Source organism: Danio rerio, chromosome 4, assembly GCF_052040795.2.
Source record: "Danio rerio strain M-AB ecotype USA chromosome 4, GRCz13ab, whole genome shotgun sequence".
In the NCBI taxonomy this organism is placed as follows: Eukaryota; Metazoa; Chordata; class Actinopteri; order Cypriniformes; family Danionidae; genus Danio; species Danio rerio.
In genome coordinates this window covers 41,405,492-41,422,072 of record NC_141024.2, presented here as the reverse complement: position 1 = coordinate 41,422,072, position 16,581 = coordinate 41,405,492, and the positions used below count along the sequence as shown (strand labels likewise).

The following is a 16,581-nucleotide window of genomic DNA, read 5'->3' as shown; positions in this document are numbered from 1 at the left end:
CCGTCTGGCCCTGCCATTTAGCTACCTGATGAACAAAAACCCAGACAACATTCGATTTTTTTACATTTATTTATTGACAACAATATCTTTTTTTGATTGCCAGTTTTCTTTAAATGAAGCTGAATCCTTGCAAATTCTTGAAATTCTTGCTCACTGAAAAATAAACAATTAAAGTCATGTATAAACACTCTGCAAAAATCCTTTCCTAACTTAAGAGTTTCTGACTTGTTTCTAGACGGAATATCTAAAAATTCTTAATCCTCAGAAACAGTAAAGAATGGAAAATGAAAAGCAAAAAACATTTCATGCCATTTTATATTTTAGCTGGACCTATGCAGAACATATCAACATATTTAAATATTTGATTTATGATTTAAGAATTATAACTTAAGGTATAACAAAAGGACCAAGTCATTATTATTTATTTTTGTTACTTACAGCTACAAATTGTGATTCTGGCTTTGGAGGGAAAGAATTGCATTATATTAAATGTAATTGAATGCAATGCAATTAAAAAAATATATATATATATCTGTTTAGATTTATTTTAATATTTAAGAAAGTCAAATTTGGAATAATGTAGTGTACTTGTAGTGTAGATTTATCTGACAACCCAGACCACCCAAGTGTATTATTTAATCTATGAGAAAAAAATCAATTAAATCAATTATTAAATATATAATAATTACTCCCTTGCTGAGACAAAAAAAATAAAAGAAAATTAGCCTACTTAAGACACTTTCTCATGTAGCTTAATGTTCTTTTGCTTTTTTGTTGAGGTAGAACATGTAGCTAGCCTGCACAACAAAAATTTGTCAAACTAACACACTGCTGTTATATTACACCAGTTTGTTTGTGTTGACATACACTCATATTGACCTTAATCTAATAAAAAATGTTTAAGTTTCATGTTTGCTAATGTTTTAAACACGTATTTAACACACCTCTTCATTGTGTCGCGTTTGGCTGGGTGTGAAAAAGTTCTGGATAATAATACTGTACTGCTTCCCTCTACTGGACGCATCAGGAACAACAGGGGTGTAAACTGCCCAGGCCGTAAAACTGCTTCGGCCGTATCTGTCTGGATCCAACTCTGTAGTCTTCCCCACCTCGAATATTTCGCGGAACAGCGCCCCCTGTTCAGTGGTCACAGTTTTTCGGCACAACACCCCAGACAGCACACATACGTTGGGCCGACGTCGTGCCGATTTTCAAAACTCCATCGGTGCGATGTCGCTCAGGGAGCGTTTGCTAATTGGCAAAATGTCGCCGCGACGTCGGCAAATGATCGGAAACGCTGTCCGGCCGACGTTAGGACGACGCAACCGGAAATACCGGCCGCTCCGCGGAGGCGCTGTTCTCAGGCGTTTTGCTCATACGGACCACTAGCTGCAGCAGCTGCTTATTTATAATAAACACGACACACCACTCTCAATAACAGTTGAAGATTTATTAATATTTTTCACAAACATACAAATAGATTAACATACTTTTATCACACATAACCATGTTTTACCACGTTTAAAACAAAACCAACAAGTTGTACTATAACCATGGCTGAACTACTGTGCAACTAAGATTTTAAATACAAAGTCCATTGCAGCATTTACATTAAGACCATATGAATATTTACAAGTGCTTCAAAACATGTACACTAAGGTGACTATAGTTTACTATAGTAAAATCACAAATAACTTGTGTAAGCACATGTTATAATGCTTATAATTTCTTAAATAGTGTTAAAGAAAATGCATGTTTCCAAGACTATAATCTTAAAATACAAGATAATACCAGTCATATGTTCAGTATCCAAAAGACTTTCTTCAGGGAGTTACAATAATAAAAGAGGACACAAACACAAAATAAATACCAAGCAAACAATATTTACAGTAGTAAATAAAATCATACAAATTAAAATAATTTGATAAAATCTTATTAAAGTCTGTAGTCAATTTTTTTTACAATTTTTTTATAAATGGCATTCAACAATTTGCAATCTCCTCTGAACTAATAACACATCAATAATATAAAATAACAATACTTCTCAGAGATAACCAGTTTTTTTTAAGCAAACTCTAATGCACGACACAAAACAGATTTTGTCATATATATATATAAAATCCCTTAATTTCTGTTTAACGGAAATATTTTTTAACACATTTCTAATCACAATAGTTTTAAGAACTCATTTCTAATAACTGATTAAATAATATTTGACTAGATATTCTTCAAGACACTTCTATACAGCTTAAAGTGACATTTAAAGACTGAAGTTATTATGAGCCAAGTTATTGTATATCGGTGGTTTGTTTTGTAGACAGTCGAAAAAAATTGCTCAAAGGGGCTAATAATATTGACCTTAAAATGTTTTTTTTAAAAATTCAAAGTGAAGTTTGTTTATAAACTAATTTCGAGAGGATCACGTGCTTATGATTTATCACGGCCGGTCTCGTATTAGCTAATCATTATCTTCCAATCATATGAGCCTTAAGCTACTATAAAAAACCGCAGTTTCCAGTCCACATTATCTTTGTTTGGAAGAAACCCCCCTTCCTCCCCATTCTCCTCCTTGACATTTGATTGGGCGGCACGGTGGCCCAGTGGTTAGCACTGAGAGCCTCACAGCAAGAACACCACTGGCCTAGTTTCGCCTAGCCGGTGGGAGTTTCTGTGAGGAGTTTGTATGTTCTCCCCGTGTCCGCGTGGGTTTTCCCCGGGCTCTCCGGTTTCCTCCCACCATCTAAAGACATACATCACGCTCAAGAACCACGCATGCTCTAGCCCCTTCTCAGATGTTCCCTTAGCTATCGCAGTCGGGGAGTTCTGAGATCCACCGAGCTCAGGCTCCCCTCCAGCTCTGCGAACGGGGGGGAGCCCCGGGCTCGAGGATCCCTTGAGCTCGGGGCTCTCTCCCGGGACAGCATGCCAAACAAGCTTTGATAGATCATTGGCTAAGTGTGAACTCTTGAAACTGTTTTTATTCTAGCTGAAATAAAAGAAATAAGACTCTCTCCAGAAGAAAACATCATATTTTCTTGCTCTGACATATATATATATATTTATTTATATATATATATATATATATATATATATATATATATATATATATATATATATATATATATATATAAAACTGGTTGTAAATTGTGTACAATGTTCCAAGAAAACAGACAAAATTAAAAGAAATAACCTGTCATTTAGTTTTGTTTTATCTTGTGGAATGTTGCTTACACATAAAAGGGGATATATAGGTGGAATAATAAGTGTGTTGCCATCCTCTAAATTGTTCTTGTATGTTGTCTTCATCTTTAGTCTTCACAAGTGAGGCTGGCCCAAACCGGGACTGCAGTAGCCAAATCTAATCCTTGTAGTGGGAACCCTAAAATAAAGCAAGAAACCAAAAGGAGAAAGATTAGCATTGCAGCAGTTCATATTACCACAAATATATATTATTTGTTTCATGACATATAACTGGAGTATGTGTTATGCAAGTGCCTAGCTTACATGTGTAATTTAATTTAAACTTAAAGAGTGTGTCTGAGCACTAATTTTCAGAAAAGCCATTTGAAAGTTAAATTCCTTGTGAAATCATAATGAATGTTTTTTTTTTTGGTTTTTAGTATCATTGTGTTAGTATAAATGTGTATCTAAATATATGTACAAATCTTCAGATACCACATTACATGCAAAATAAACTAAGTTTCGTCAACTAAAATGTCACACTGTACACCACATTTAATATATCATAGCTATGGCCAGGAGGAATCTGCGGATGTTTTTTGCTATTTCTGCTGAAAATTTTGGTGGAAGTCTGCGGATTTCTGCGGAATTATTTTGGGAGTATCATAACTAAAACCTTAATATATGAAATAAAAAATAATATATTTTTAAGTTTTATTTAATGTTTAAAATGCTAATCCAATTAGATTCACTTTATTTGGTAAATAAAGCAAGTTTTTCATGTAACATATCTAGTAAGACAGAAAATATTACTGTACAAACTGCATTGTACATAAATCAGATGAACATTTTCACATTAGTCAATAATATTACTGAAATTAATAAAAAAAACTGAATAAATATAGATTTACACACATTTACTCAAGTAAATAAACAGAATTAATGATAGGCTAAACATCTGCGGAGTTCTGCGAAAAATCCGGGTGAGCCTAATCATAGCTTTATTTCTGCTACAAAAAGGTTTTTCAGCAAACAACTTCTATTATATGTAGGCTATAGAGGATATAAAAAGAAATGATATATTCAACTCTCTAATTAAATGCACCTTATGCAGCTAATCAGGTCTTTTAGGCTTATTTGAAAACTTAAATGACGTGTTGACCACAGTTGAACAACGCTCAGTGAGAATACTTTTTTGCACAAATTCTTTTTGTTCTAAAGAAACATGTCTGATTGCTAGCAATCATCAAAGAGCAAACTTTTTTTTTTCAAATAAATACTATGCTTTTAAAAATAAACTTTTTATACATCAAGAATACTAAAAATATGTTTATTTAAAATGTTTTATATATAAAAAAAACAGCTTGAGGAGAGAATCAGTACATTGGAATACTTTTTTTTCAGAAGGATCATGTGACACTATTAATTATATACATTGTATTAAATTCACAGTATTACTGCTTGACTGTATTAATTAAATAAAGCTGACACTATCAGAAGAGAATTTACCATACCAACCTAAAAGCTATGAAACAGTAGTGTATGTTTAAGATGTTACTTACTAGTCCTGTTGTACTTTGGAGAGGTTGTCTGACAGGAGGATCCCTTCAACTCAGCAGAATTCTCAGCAGACCATCAGCGTACACCAATCTAAGAATAAAATAAGCAATTTGTTAAAAACCAAAAATATATATTTTATATTTCCAGGTTTATAGGAAAGAAGAAAGCTAAAGCAGATTTAAAATGTAGAAAAAAATAAAACCTATTGACAATTTAATGACACAACATACCCTAAACTAAGCACACTCAAATGGTTAATTTTAACTGTTAAGGATTCATTCATTCATTGTCTTTTGGGCTTAGTCCCTTTATTAATCTGGGGTCACCACAGCGGAATGAAAGGCCAACTTGGCCAGCCTATGTTTTACGCAGCGGATGCCCTTCCAGCAGCAACCAATACACACTCATTCACACACACTTATACACTATGGTCAATTTTAGCATACCCAATTCACCTATGTCTTTGGACTTGGGAAAACCGGAGCACCCGGAGGAAACCCACGCCAACACGGGGAGAGCATGCAAACTTCACACTGAAACGCCAACTGACCCAGCCGAAGCTTGAAGCAGCAACCTTCTTGCTGTGAGGCAAACGTGCTACCCTCTGCGCCACCGTGCTGCCCTGTTAAGGAATCAGATTAATATAAATGAATTGACATGTTTATTTAGTGTCTGACACATTAAATGTTGCATTTTTAAATATTGTTTCATTATAAGATTTATTTCAGAATTAACTATAGAACCGGATATATCGTCACATTTTCATGCACAGCAGCATTTCCAAGAACATAGAAAAACAGAATATAGGCCAACTGAAAAAAAAATAAATTAAAAAATTCTGAGGGTATAATCTTGGATAGAAATATCACAGTTTCACAGTATTGTGATTACTGCTCTGAAATGTGTTTTTTTTTTATCTCTGTGTAAAAAACAGCTACTTTTTCCCCATTGAACACAATATGTTTTGTTTTAAGAAACATTTAAAATATTTTGTAACAGTAAACGTGTCAGGCTAAATAATAATTTAATAAAATAGTACCATCTTCATTAGACTCAAAAACACTGGTTTCTTGTAAAGGCATAATAAGCTATTTGTTTTTCAGATGTTTGCTGAATCATGAGCTGACCAGTAGCTTTTGATGTGGATGGTCTTTTGCTGCTGTAAATAATGTTGGACTATTTTTTTAAGTCTTTGATAACGCGCTAAAAACCATATACAATGCATCCGGAAAGTATTGATACTTTACTTTTTCCACATTTTTAATGTTTCAGTCTTATTTCAAAATGGATTAAATTCATTAATTTCCTCAAAATTCTACACACAATCCCCATAATGTGTGTTGACCCGATTTTAGTTAATCATTTACAAGTCAATATTGCCTATATGGATTGTAATTTTAAAAAAAATTAACATGTAAAATTGCAGTGTTAATTGCAATGCCATCAAACATTTTAGACGCACCAGTGCAATAAGCTAGTCTAGAGCACTTGGAATGCTGGTGTAGTTCTAGTTAAATTCAGTTTAGTTAAAGCTGTATATGCAACAGGTCTCAAGTAGAGGATTTAGTATTTAACTAATCTTAACAACTAAACATTTACGAGTCTGTATTAGCCAGCTCATGTACTACAATGTAACAGATACTGTATATTGCCACCTTGATACTTAAGCTTTCTTTAAAATATTTTGTGTTCTACCGATTAATTAATTCTTTCATTTAATTTTTTCAGTGCAATAGTATAGCTTACACTGGTGTATTTGTATGGACCCCCCAAAATAGCGGAGGCCACTTTCTGGCCACCCAAGTATAAACTTCTAGCCTAGCCACTGTGAACTACCTGTCTGTCCTGCTCCAGAACTCTTTGTCGGCTGCTTGTATGTCTGGATACAGCTGCACAAGTCTTTTAACACTGACAAATACAGCCTCTGCACATCCTCACAACCAGGAGAACAGAATGATCAGGAGGACCTGAAAAATATAACCAACTGAAATCAGTTGAAATGTATTTTGTCTTGTGATGATGGCACAAAAATAAATTATTTTTCACAAAGGATGTGCTGTTACCTATGAAACATTCTATAATGAATGATCTTTTTGATCCTGTTTCCTTTATGTCATTCACATAGTACACTTCAAAAAGTATGGTATTTTTACAACAATGAAACTGCAAACAACGTAACTATAAGGGGTAAGCAGTGAGCATCTTTTATTATAAGCAATTTACTGAATACTTTGTCACTGGTATTACCTAAAAACCAAACGTCCCAAGTTTGGCTCAAAGCTGTCCACACATCTGCCCAGTAGCTTGTGGTAATACTGAAGACACTGATCAGCTGGTCCAACTGAGTTTGGAGTTGAACTGCAATCAGGCATCCAATACTTCAAAGAAAGAGAAACTCACTTTGGGTTAACAAATAATGTAATCCCACACATTTCAAGTAATTGTGCAGTTAATTCTCTTAAAATGAAGGAATGAATTCTCTTATTGAATTTTCTGAGAGCTTATGAATATATTTTGTCTTCCCAAAATAGCATGTACTGAAACACAAAATTATATAAATATAATTTAATAAGAGCGTGACGTGGTGGCAAAATAGGTAGTGCTGTCGCCTTACAGCAAGGATGCTGACTCGAGCCGCAGCTGGATCTGCAGGCATTTCTGTGTGTAGTTTGCAAATTCTCTCTGCGTTTGCGTGGGTTTTCTCTGGGTGCTCCGGTTTTGCCTACAAGTCCAAAGACATGGGGTACAGGTGATTTGGGTAGGCTAAATTGTCTGTAGTGTATGAGTGAGAACAAGCGTATATGGTTGTTTCCCAGTGATGGCTTGCAGCTGGAAGGGCATCCACTGCGTAAAACATATGCTGGATAAGTTGACAGTTCATTCCGCTGTGGTTACCCCAGATTAATAAAGGGACTAAGCAGAAAAGAAAATGAATGAATGAATGAATGAATGAATGAATGAATGAATTTAATAAGAGTTAAACTGATCTGTTAACATGTCTGTCAGGAGCTGATCTACCTGTTGTCAAACTGATGAAAATGTTTTCTCAATTTACTTTAACATTTTTGTGTTTGTTTATGTTTTTATAACTTGCAGCCATTGTTAAATTTAAAAGTATTTTAAACATGGATGGACATCTAAATGCATATAGGGCACATATCTCAAAACATTATGAAATATTTACAGATAAATCAATTTTGAATTAAAATGTATATTTATCTTCAGACTTGCATCTCCCTGATCTTTTTAAAAGAACGGCCCCTCGTTTGCTCATCACTGTTTGACAAGTGTCTGGCAGTCAGTCAAAAATATACTTAAATATAAAGATGTTCATCAGCAACACGGCACTTAGGTTAAACTTAGACCTCCTTTTCAGTTGATGTGGAAAACAAAAGCAAAAGAAAGAAAAAACAAAACGACTGAATACAAGTTGCATATCATGCCTGTACAAATCAAAATTTATTCATTTAGGGCTTAAATTGACTTGTTTGAGGATGAGTTAAGGTGTAAGGGATGGGTGAACAGTGTAAATATACATGTAATTCATAGCTATGATGTAAAGCTAAATTTTCAGCATCATTACTCAAGTCTTCAGTGTCACTTGATCTTTCAGAAATCTTTTTTTAAGATGTTGATTTAGCTCTTGAGGTTGAACTAATATAATGGTGATTATCAAATGGTGCTGATTTGCTGCTCAAGAAACATTTCGGATTGCTTTCAATGCTAAAAACAGATGTGATGACAAATAATTTAGTGTAAACTTTTTTCTAAGATTTAATAAATCAATTAATCATAAAAAATTAAACAAAATGAAAATCACAAATATTACTTCATTAGCAGCTAATCTATATATTTACTAAGTTCTGAAGAATCATGTGATGTGAAATTTAATACCACTCACATGTTTCAATGTCAAAACTTTCTTAAAACAACTGCAATAAAGACAAGTAACAGATGCATAATATATAGACATGTAACATGTGCATAATGATGTGCAATGGAAATTCATATGAATTAATCCTATGCTTAAAGTTACCTGTCTTTCCTGCATCTCTGTGATCAGCTCCCTTCAGAAATTTAGGAATCTTGTGTTATATTTTCTGTAGCAGGAGGTTATTCTCTCACTCCTGAAACCACAGAACACTTTTTTACTTAACATTTAGTTTAAGATACCATGAAATATCAAAACACGATTGAACTTTTGATTCACGGTCCTTTACAGTAACGTTACAATGCGTATTTTAGACTACATATGAAGTGCATTCAATAAAACATTGACAAAACCTTTCATCTACACATAAAGAATAAATAAAAGCCAAAACTTTAACAAACAAGTTTAACAAGAGCTAACATTAAGTAAGTTAACGTAATATTACCCCGACGCTAACGTTACCAGTGCTAATATGCTAACGGACTTTTACGAAGACTTACCACTCTTATATAACATAATATTCAACTGAATATTCATCAATTGCCAATAATAAATGTGTGAGGAACAGTTTTATGTAGTATTTGCTTTGTTTTAGGGACTAAACTTACCTGAAAACAGTCAAAACGGCAGCTTGAGAGAAGTCGTGTTGTGTCTTTCAGGTGGTGTCGTGTCGTGTTGTAGCTTTGTTTCCCATAGCAACATCCCCTCCGCTCCAGTGTTGGAAGCAAGACGCGCGCGCGCACATTAAAGTCTTGAAGTATTGCATTTATAAACATGATCACTTCATAGACAATTTAAACAATAACCTTGTATTTTAAATCTTGAATTTAAAATGTATTTAGCAGTTTTATATACGCTATCTTTAAGACGAGCTTTATAGCCTACTAAACTGTTACAAAACAAACACTTTATTAGTGCATTCACTGTCAAAAATAAATAACCAATAAATATAAATGCAAGTATATATAAAACAAAGATGTCACTCTGTAAAAAGGTGTTTATTTTAATTAAACAGCCGAAATGCAGAACATACTTGATTTTTACACTGGGAAAAATGTATTAGAAAAAGCCACAATAAAAAAAAAGCAAACAGCAGTTAACACCAGAAAAAAAACAACGTTTTCATTATTAAAGCATAACAATAAAACTTTTTATATTTTAATGAATTGAAATCATGTATTGTAGGCATTTTGGTCAGTTTTACTGCATTAATGTAGGCTATTTAAAGCTGGACCGACCGACGCAGTTCACATGATGCATGTCGCGTTTGTCTAATTTATTATGCACGCAAAAACTTACTTGTAAACCAAATATGTTGCCGGATTCCTTCATGGGCATGAGAGATCAAGTGCTTATGAAGTGCTTCGTCGGCCTCTGGTCGTTAACCGACGCAGAGCCGACGTTTGTTGAGCTGGAACAATAGAACACACGACCGAACGATCATGCGTATGTTTGGCCGACCATATACCGATGTTAGAATTAAAGGGGCCGACGTGTTGACCTTCGGCCGACGTCGGCCCAACGTATGTGTGCTGTCTGGGACCACCCTTCAGAAACGAAAGTGAAAGTGTTTAGTTGTTGTGTTGCAGTTTTAAACCACCAAAATTCATCATTTTACCAACACAGAACAGCTTTAAATCTTTAATGTCTGGACAAAACCTGTAAGCTTTATGTGAATGTGTGTATGATGTTAATATAAGCAAATGGATGACGCTGTGATTCTTCATTAGTTTACTCGCGATGAGCTTCTGGATTTGAGTGTCTCAGCTGCTGATCTATTCCTGCATTCAGCTGAATTATGAAGGCTGATCAATGACTGGAGATCTGTGATTGTTCATCTGTTTCTGCTGGAGATCAAACTCTTCAGGTCCATCATGGAGGACACACACACACCTAGAGATCTGGATTTGTATACAGGATGCAGGTATTAGACCTACACTTGACATTTCATATGATTATTTTCTACAGGATATATTTACTCTCTGTTAGTTGTGTTTTTAATCTGTCTGAATATTTAACACACACAGTCAGCAAGATTGTGTACAATCATCATGAAAAGTATCATGAAGTGCTGTTTAAGCAGTGTTTTAATGATGAAATGTTGAGTAAATCTGCTGTGTTGACTCCAGTGTGTGCAGCGCTGAACTTTAATCTTCTCTGTTTTAGTTCAGTTCATCAGAAGAGAGCAGAAGCAGAGCCCAGCTGTGTGTCTATGAAGAGTGACGCGTCTATGGATCACCCATTGTTTTTTAAGAGTGGAAACACAGGACCTGCTGTCAGGTAGATCATCTCTTTAATATCTGCAGCTGATGAGTATTTTCATAATAAATGAATCAGGTAATTAGTGTTGTGGATCTGTTGGGTTTCAGATGTTAGATGTTGTATCTGAGCTCTGCAGGATAGTGCTTGAAGATCTCCGCTTTACACTTCAGGCCACAATTGATGGTGTTAACAAACCAATCAGCGCTTTATTAATAGTTAGTGAGGTAGAAGGTGGGTTTAGGGTTAGGGATCCACAATAAGATCATACTGTATGACTACTAATGAGCAGTTCATATGTTCACATTACACAGATAATAAGCCGGTAGTTAATAGTATGAATTGTGAGCTAAACTAAAGTGTTCCCGATCTCCTGCCATAAAGGGCTTTTCCTGCACACTTTCCCCTGCTGTTTCTGTGCTGTACTGATCAGCCATTCCTCTGATCTGAGTCTGTTTTCACTGAAGCGCAGTCATCATCATGTTGTGTTGGCCTCATAGATGCTGCTGATCAACACATTTGGTTTCTAGAATTGATATTTCTCGAGTTCTCCTGCTCATTCAATCATGATAGATGATGGTAAATTAACTTGTCTTGCTGTCCTCAAAGTCTGGACTGGAGCTCTGCAGACAAACCCCCAATTAATGACCTTCTGTAGACCGAGTGATGAGGAGGAGGATAAGGGGAGCTGCTGGAGGCGGGAATAACAGTCAGCTGACACAGTGCAGTTTATACTGCTGCTTATATAGTCATGTGATGATGATTGACACGCCTGAATATTAAGCTCCTCCCACAAATCAGTGATTTGATGATTAGTTTCAGCTCTTATCTGCTCTAATAGTGCTGCATTTCTGCTGGGCTTTCTCTACTAGAAATGAGCCTTGATCTGTGTTTGCTGATATTTTCCACATTCAGACAGTTTCTGTTCAAATATAAAGGAAATTAATTTAAGTGTTTTTGTAAATGAAGAATGATTAATATCAGGTTTGTGCAGTGTGTGCAGCGCTCAACTTTAATCTTCTCTGTTTTAGTTCAGTTCATCAGAAGAGAGCAGAAGCAGAGCCCAGCTGTGTCTCTATGAAGAGTGATGCATCTATGAATCACCCAGTGCATTTTAGTATTAAAAACACACGACCTGCTGTCAGGTAGATCATCTCTACACACACATGATTACACTGCAGCATTTATATGATCCTGTGTTTCTAGAAGATCAGACATTATTACACTTTATTCTCACAGTCCAGTCAAGACATTTTATTACACACACTCACATCTGATCATCAGTGAAGTACTGAAGCAGAAATAAGTGACGAAAGTATTAATACTCAAACTGTTAGAGTTAGTAGAGTGAGTTTACAGGCTTTTACAATTGTCAGTAAAGTGTGGATGATCAAGTTATTTTAGACAAGATGAATGAACAAGTTGTGTGACACAAACACACCATATTTCACCTGATAAGTAATTATAGTCATAAGAGATACTAATTTAAGATGAAATTGTATTCAGATCTTCTCTGATTATCTTAATAAAATGCATCAATGTTACAAAGTTAAAGTGGTAAGTGTTAAAGGGGATCAATATTACAGCGCTGTTACTGAAATCCTGAACTCTGAGAGCAAATACTTGTATGACCTGGAGATTATCATGAGAAACAAAAACTATATTCAGTCAGAAAGTGAGCTGACAGAAGACAGAAGCAGAGCAAACACAGTCATGGAGAAGCTCTGAAAGATTCAGACAGTAGAGATGGAGAGGATTATTATTTATTATTGATGGCAAAACATCTAACAACTATAAGATCACAACAACCTTCAGAACTACAAACAGCAGAATACAAGATTCAGAGGAACAGGAGAACAGAAAATTATACAGTAAAATAAACAACATCACCACATTACACAATAAAGCAGCTGAACAGGTCATCTAGGAGCATTAGTCCTCAAGCTTGTGCTCTCTTACATGGTCTTCTTAAAAGATTTAAAATGTCTTTAGTGAGCATCCAGCATCATTGTGAATAAATGATATCAAATTTAATAAATGACAAACACCAGGGCTCGAAATTGCGACCATTTTGGTCGCATATGCGCACAAATTTTATCTGTGTGACCTTAAAATATATTTGGGAGCATTTCTGCGAGTGCTTAAAATTGTTGTGTGCGACCAGTTTTTACTGCAAAATGTTCACCACATGCATGGATTCGGGAGACATTCACGCAGAATGCATCTCTAAGCTCTTTGTCTGCACTTGAAACGTGAAACGCTGCGCTCAGGAATGGTTTAAAACAGTTGTCATGTCAACTTGCTGCAGTATACAAAGCCAAGTTCATGCTTGCCCCGCCTTCGCGCTCTTCTTATTGGCTTACCACTGCTAAAGCACTGAACGCAAATTATTGGGTAATATTAGTTGTCAATCACTCAGCACCTTTTGGCTTCGGATGACAAAGAGAGCTACTACCGCAGAAAATTGTAAAGCGCTGAAGATGAGAATAAAGATAAATCGGACAGATTTAGTTTTAGAAACCATCTAGTTACAAATAATGACACATCTTACTAGTGATCATGTGCTGAATGTTAATCCACCATCTACACTTTACCAAGAGTAGAAGACTTCCATTGGCTTCAAGTCCGCTATGAAAAGTCTGTGGGATGGAGTTTTCAGGTAACTGTTTGAAACATCTAGCATGAGAGCTTCAGTTTAATCCTTCATATAAATCGCCAGATGCTGTCCGCCATGCAAGCGGCAGCTAACGTTATATGTCAAATTTAACTCCATGTACACCATCGCAAACGGGCTTGCACTGAGTAAACTAACATCGCTACTCCTGAAAAAACGGTATTGCTATTAACATGTATGCATATAATAAGGTACAGTATGTGTCAAAAGCATCAGTGCAATATCAGACAGCACTTGTGAGAACAGCACAGTTATACCGTTAACAGATTCATTCATGTCCAGCAGTGTGTGCAGGGCCAGTGAGCCCTCCGTGTATGCTTTGGTCAATCAGTTCTGTTATAAAAAATGTATTTTTTTGTGATAACGGGATTTCGTTGAGACATATATTCCTCACGCTTGTATTTATATATTATTATTATTTATTTATTTATTTTGATTAATGTTGATTTCAAATACAATAAATATGTTTGTATAAATCTTGTCGTAACGGTGCTCCTAATTGGTGGGTGCGACTAAATTTTGGCTGATGCACCTAAATTTTTAAAGTTAGGAGCACCGGTGCTACCAAGCAAAAAGGTTAATTTCGAGCCCTGAACACTGTTTACAGCATTTTGAGCAGTAGACATGATCAGTGTGTGGTGTTTAGAGTGATCAGTGTGTGGTGTTTAGAGTGATCAGTGTGTGCTGTTTAAAGTGATCAGTGTGTGGTGATTAGTGTGTGCTGTTTAAAGTGATCAGTGTGTGCTGTTTAAAGTGATCAGTGTGTGGTGTTTAAAGTGATCAGTGTGTGGTGTTTACAGTGATCAGTGTGTGGTGTTTACAGTGATCAGTGTGTGGTGTTTAAAGTGATCTGTGTGTGGTGTTTAAAGTGATCAGTGTGTGGTGTTTAAGGTGATCAGTGTGTGGTGTTTAAAGTGATCAGTGTGTGGTGTTTAAAGTGATCAGTGTGTGGTGTTTAAGGTGATCAGTGTGTGGTGTTTAAAGTGATCAGTGTGTGGTGTTTACAGTGATCAGTGTGTGGTGTTTAAAGTGATCAGTGTGTGGTGTTTAAAGTGATCAGTGTGTGGTGTTTAAGGTGATCAGTGTGTGGTGTTTAAAGTGATCAGTGTGTGGTGTTTACAGTGTGTGCTGTTTAAAGTGATCAGTGTGTGATGTTTAAAGTGATCAGTGTGTGGTGTTTAAAGTGATCAGTGTGTGGTGTGTGTGGTGATCAGTGTGTGGTGTTTACAGTGATCAGTGTGTGGTGTTTAAAGTGATCAGTGTGTTTGGTGTTTAAAGTGATCAGTGTGTGCTGTTTAAAGTGATCAGTGTGTGGTGTGTGTGGTGATCAGTGTGTGGTGTTTAAAGTGATCAGTGTGTGGTGTTTAAAGTGATCAGTGTGTGGTGTGTGTGGTGATCAGTGTGTGGTGTTTAAAGTGATCAGTGTGTGGTGTTTAAAGTGATCAGTGTGTGGTGTGTGTGGTGATCAGTGTGTGGTGTTTACAGTGATCAGTGTGTGCTGTTTAAAATGATCAGTGTGATCAGTGTTTTAATAACTCATTCATGATGACAGTAAATATTATTAGACTAGATATTCTTCAGGACACTTCTATACAGCTTAAAGTGGCATTTAAAGACTTAACTAACTTTCTCCAGAAGAAAAAATTATATCAGACATGCTGTGAAAATTTCCTTGCTCTGTTCAATTCAGAAATATATATATATATATATATATATATATATATATATATATATATATATATATATATATATAAAGAAAAAAAATCAAAGGGGGGCTAACAATTCTGACTTCAACTGTATTTAATAATTTGGCAGGCGGGCGTTTTCATCTAAATTGACTTACAGTAGATACAAAAAAAAATACAATTAGCGAGTGATCAACAATATGTCTCCTTTAGTCTAATGCAGTAGTCTACAGCATGTGTTTTTATATAGGCATAGTCTATAAATTAAATAATAAAAAATAAAAGGTAAAATAAAATTAAATAAAATCGCTGCATCATGTCTTAGTAAGTCAAGGTTTTTATATAACAAACAAGCAAACCAAAAATCTAATATATGGAATAGAAGTAGAAATAGTGTGTGCAGAATGTTTTGAGCCTATTGAGTTTTTGAGGATTTATTAATTTATTCATTAATAACTTGTCTGGTAGTCTACAGGGTACAATAAATAATACAGTTACAATAGAGTACAATATTAGCAGTCGAGAATTACATGAAAATGGTAGCGTAGTGGTGACAATAGCAGCAGAGGTGACCTGAGATTGAAAAAATTCCCGGCCTGAATTATTGTCCCAGTCCGCCCCTGCTGTCTCCTCATTATGAGCACTACTGCACATGTAATATTTTCAGTGTTTGTAAGATATATCTGTATCTGTTTGCCTCTAAATGTATTATTACAGTAGTTTTATCTGTTAACAGTGTTGAAAATGAGTTACCAGCTTCAGGAGACGAGACTTACAGGAGACACAAGAGTTTCACAGACAATCTCCAGTCGATCTTCCAGGTGGGAAAAACTCATTTAGATTCATTAAAGCCACTGAGATAACTCCATGAAACACAGAATATTCATTCACAACACTTGAGAACTGGATCTTGTCACCTGCTTTGGTTGGCCCCTGACCCAACTAAAAGTGTGTACAAAATGAATGATCTTTATAGTCTGTGCTGCTTTGATTTTTTGGATATTAAAATAATATTTCTAGATCATTCTGAGGTCTCTCAGTCATTTACAGGCACTTATGAGACCATTTGGGTAATTTTTTGACTGAATGTTTCATATTTCCACCAGTTTTACTCAGAATAGCTGGATCTAGTCTGACATCAGCCTGTTTTATAAAATCTATATTACAAATATCAGGATTTGACCACTGCATCTATTGACAAACAACAACATGCAACATGCCAAGCTAAAATCCTGTGCTTGGTTAGCTAATAAGAACAGACTGGAGCAGAGATGCCCAAGCTAGCGCCTACG

At 35.4% G+C, this 16,581-nt stretch overlaps 1 protein-coding gene and 1 long non-coding RNA gene across 2 annotated transcripts in view; one reads left to right on the top strand and one right to left on the bottom strand.

Annotated features, from left to right (window-relative positions):
• LOC110439537 (uncharacterized) overlaps positions 1–9,350 on the bottom strand; it is a 57,768-nt gene extending 48,418 nt beyond the window's left edge. Inside the window, exons 1-9 of the long non-coding RNA XR_015942719.1 lie at positions 9,280–9,350; positions 8,777–8,867; positions 8,642–8,672; positions 7,355–8,108; positions 6,988–7,118; positions 6,577–6,707; positions 5,291–5,362; positions 4,743–4,830; positions 1,170–3,379 (exon numbers count right to left, since the gene is read on the bottom strand). This is a non-coding gene — a long non-coding RNA (uncharacterized LOC110439537). The remainder of the gene's footprint in view (positions 1–1,169; positions 3,380–4,742; positions 4,831–5,290; positions 5,363–6,576; positions 6,708–6,987; positions 7,119–7,354; positions 8,109–8,641; positions 8,673–8,776; positions 8,868–9,279) is intronic.
• The window catches only part of LOC148680772 (uncharacterized), a 30,469-nt gene that overhangs the window by 1,271 nt on the left and 12,617 nt on the right, over positions 1–16,581 (top strand). The window contains exons 2-6 of the mRNA XM_088650813.1: positions 10,494–10,595; positions 10,699–10,739; positions 10,838–10,951; positions 11,962–12,075; positions 16,026–16,110. Of these exons, the coding sequence (XP_088506939.1) occupies positions 10,590–10,595; positions 10,699–10,739; positions 10,838–10,951; positions 11,962–12,075; positions 16,026–16,110 (360 nt within the window). The 5' untranslated portion in view covers positions 10,494–10,589. The remainder of the gene's footprint in view (positions 1–10,493; positions 10,596–10,698; positions 10,740–10,837; positions 10,952–11,961; positions 12,076–16,025; positions 16,111–16,581) is intronic.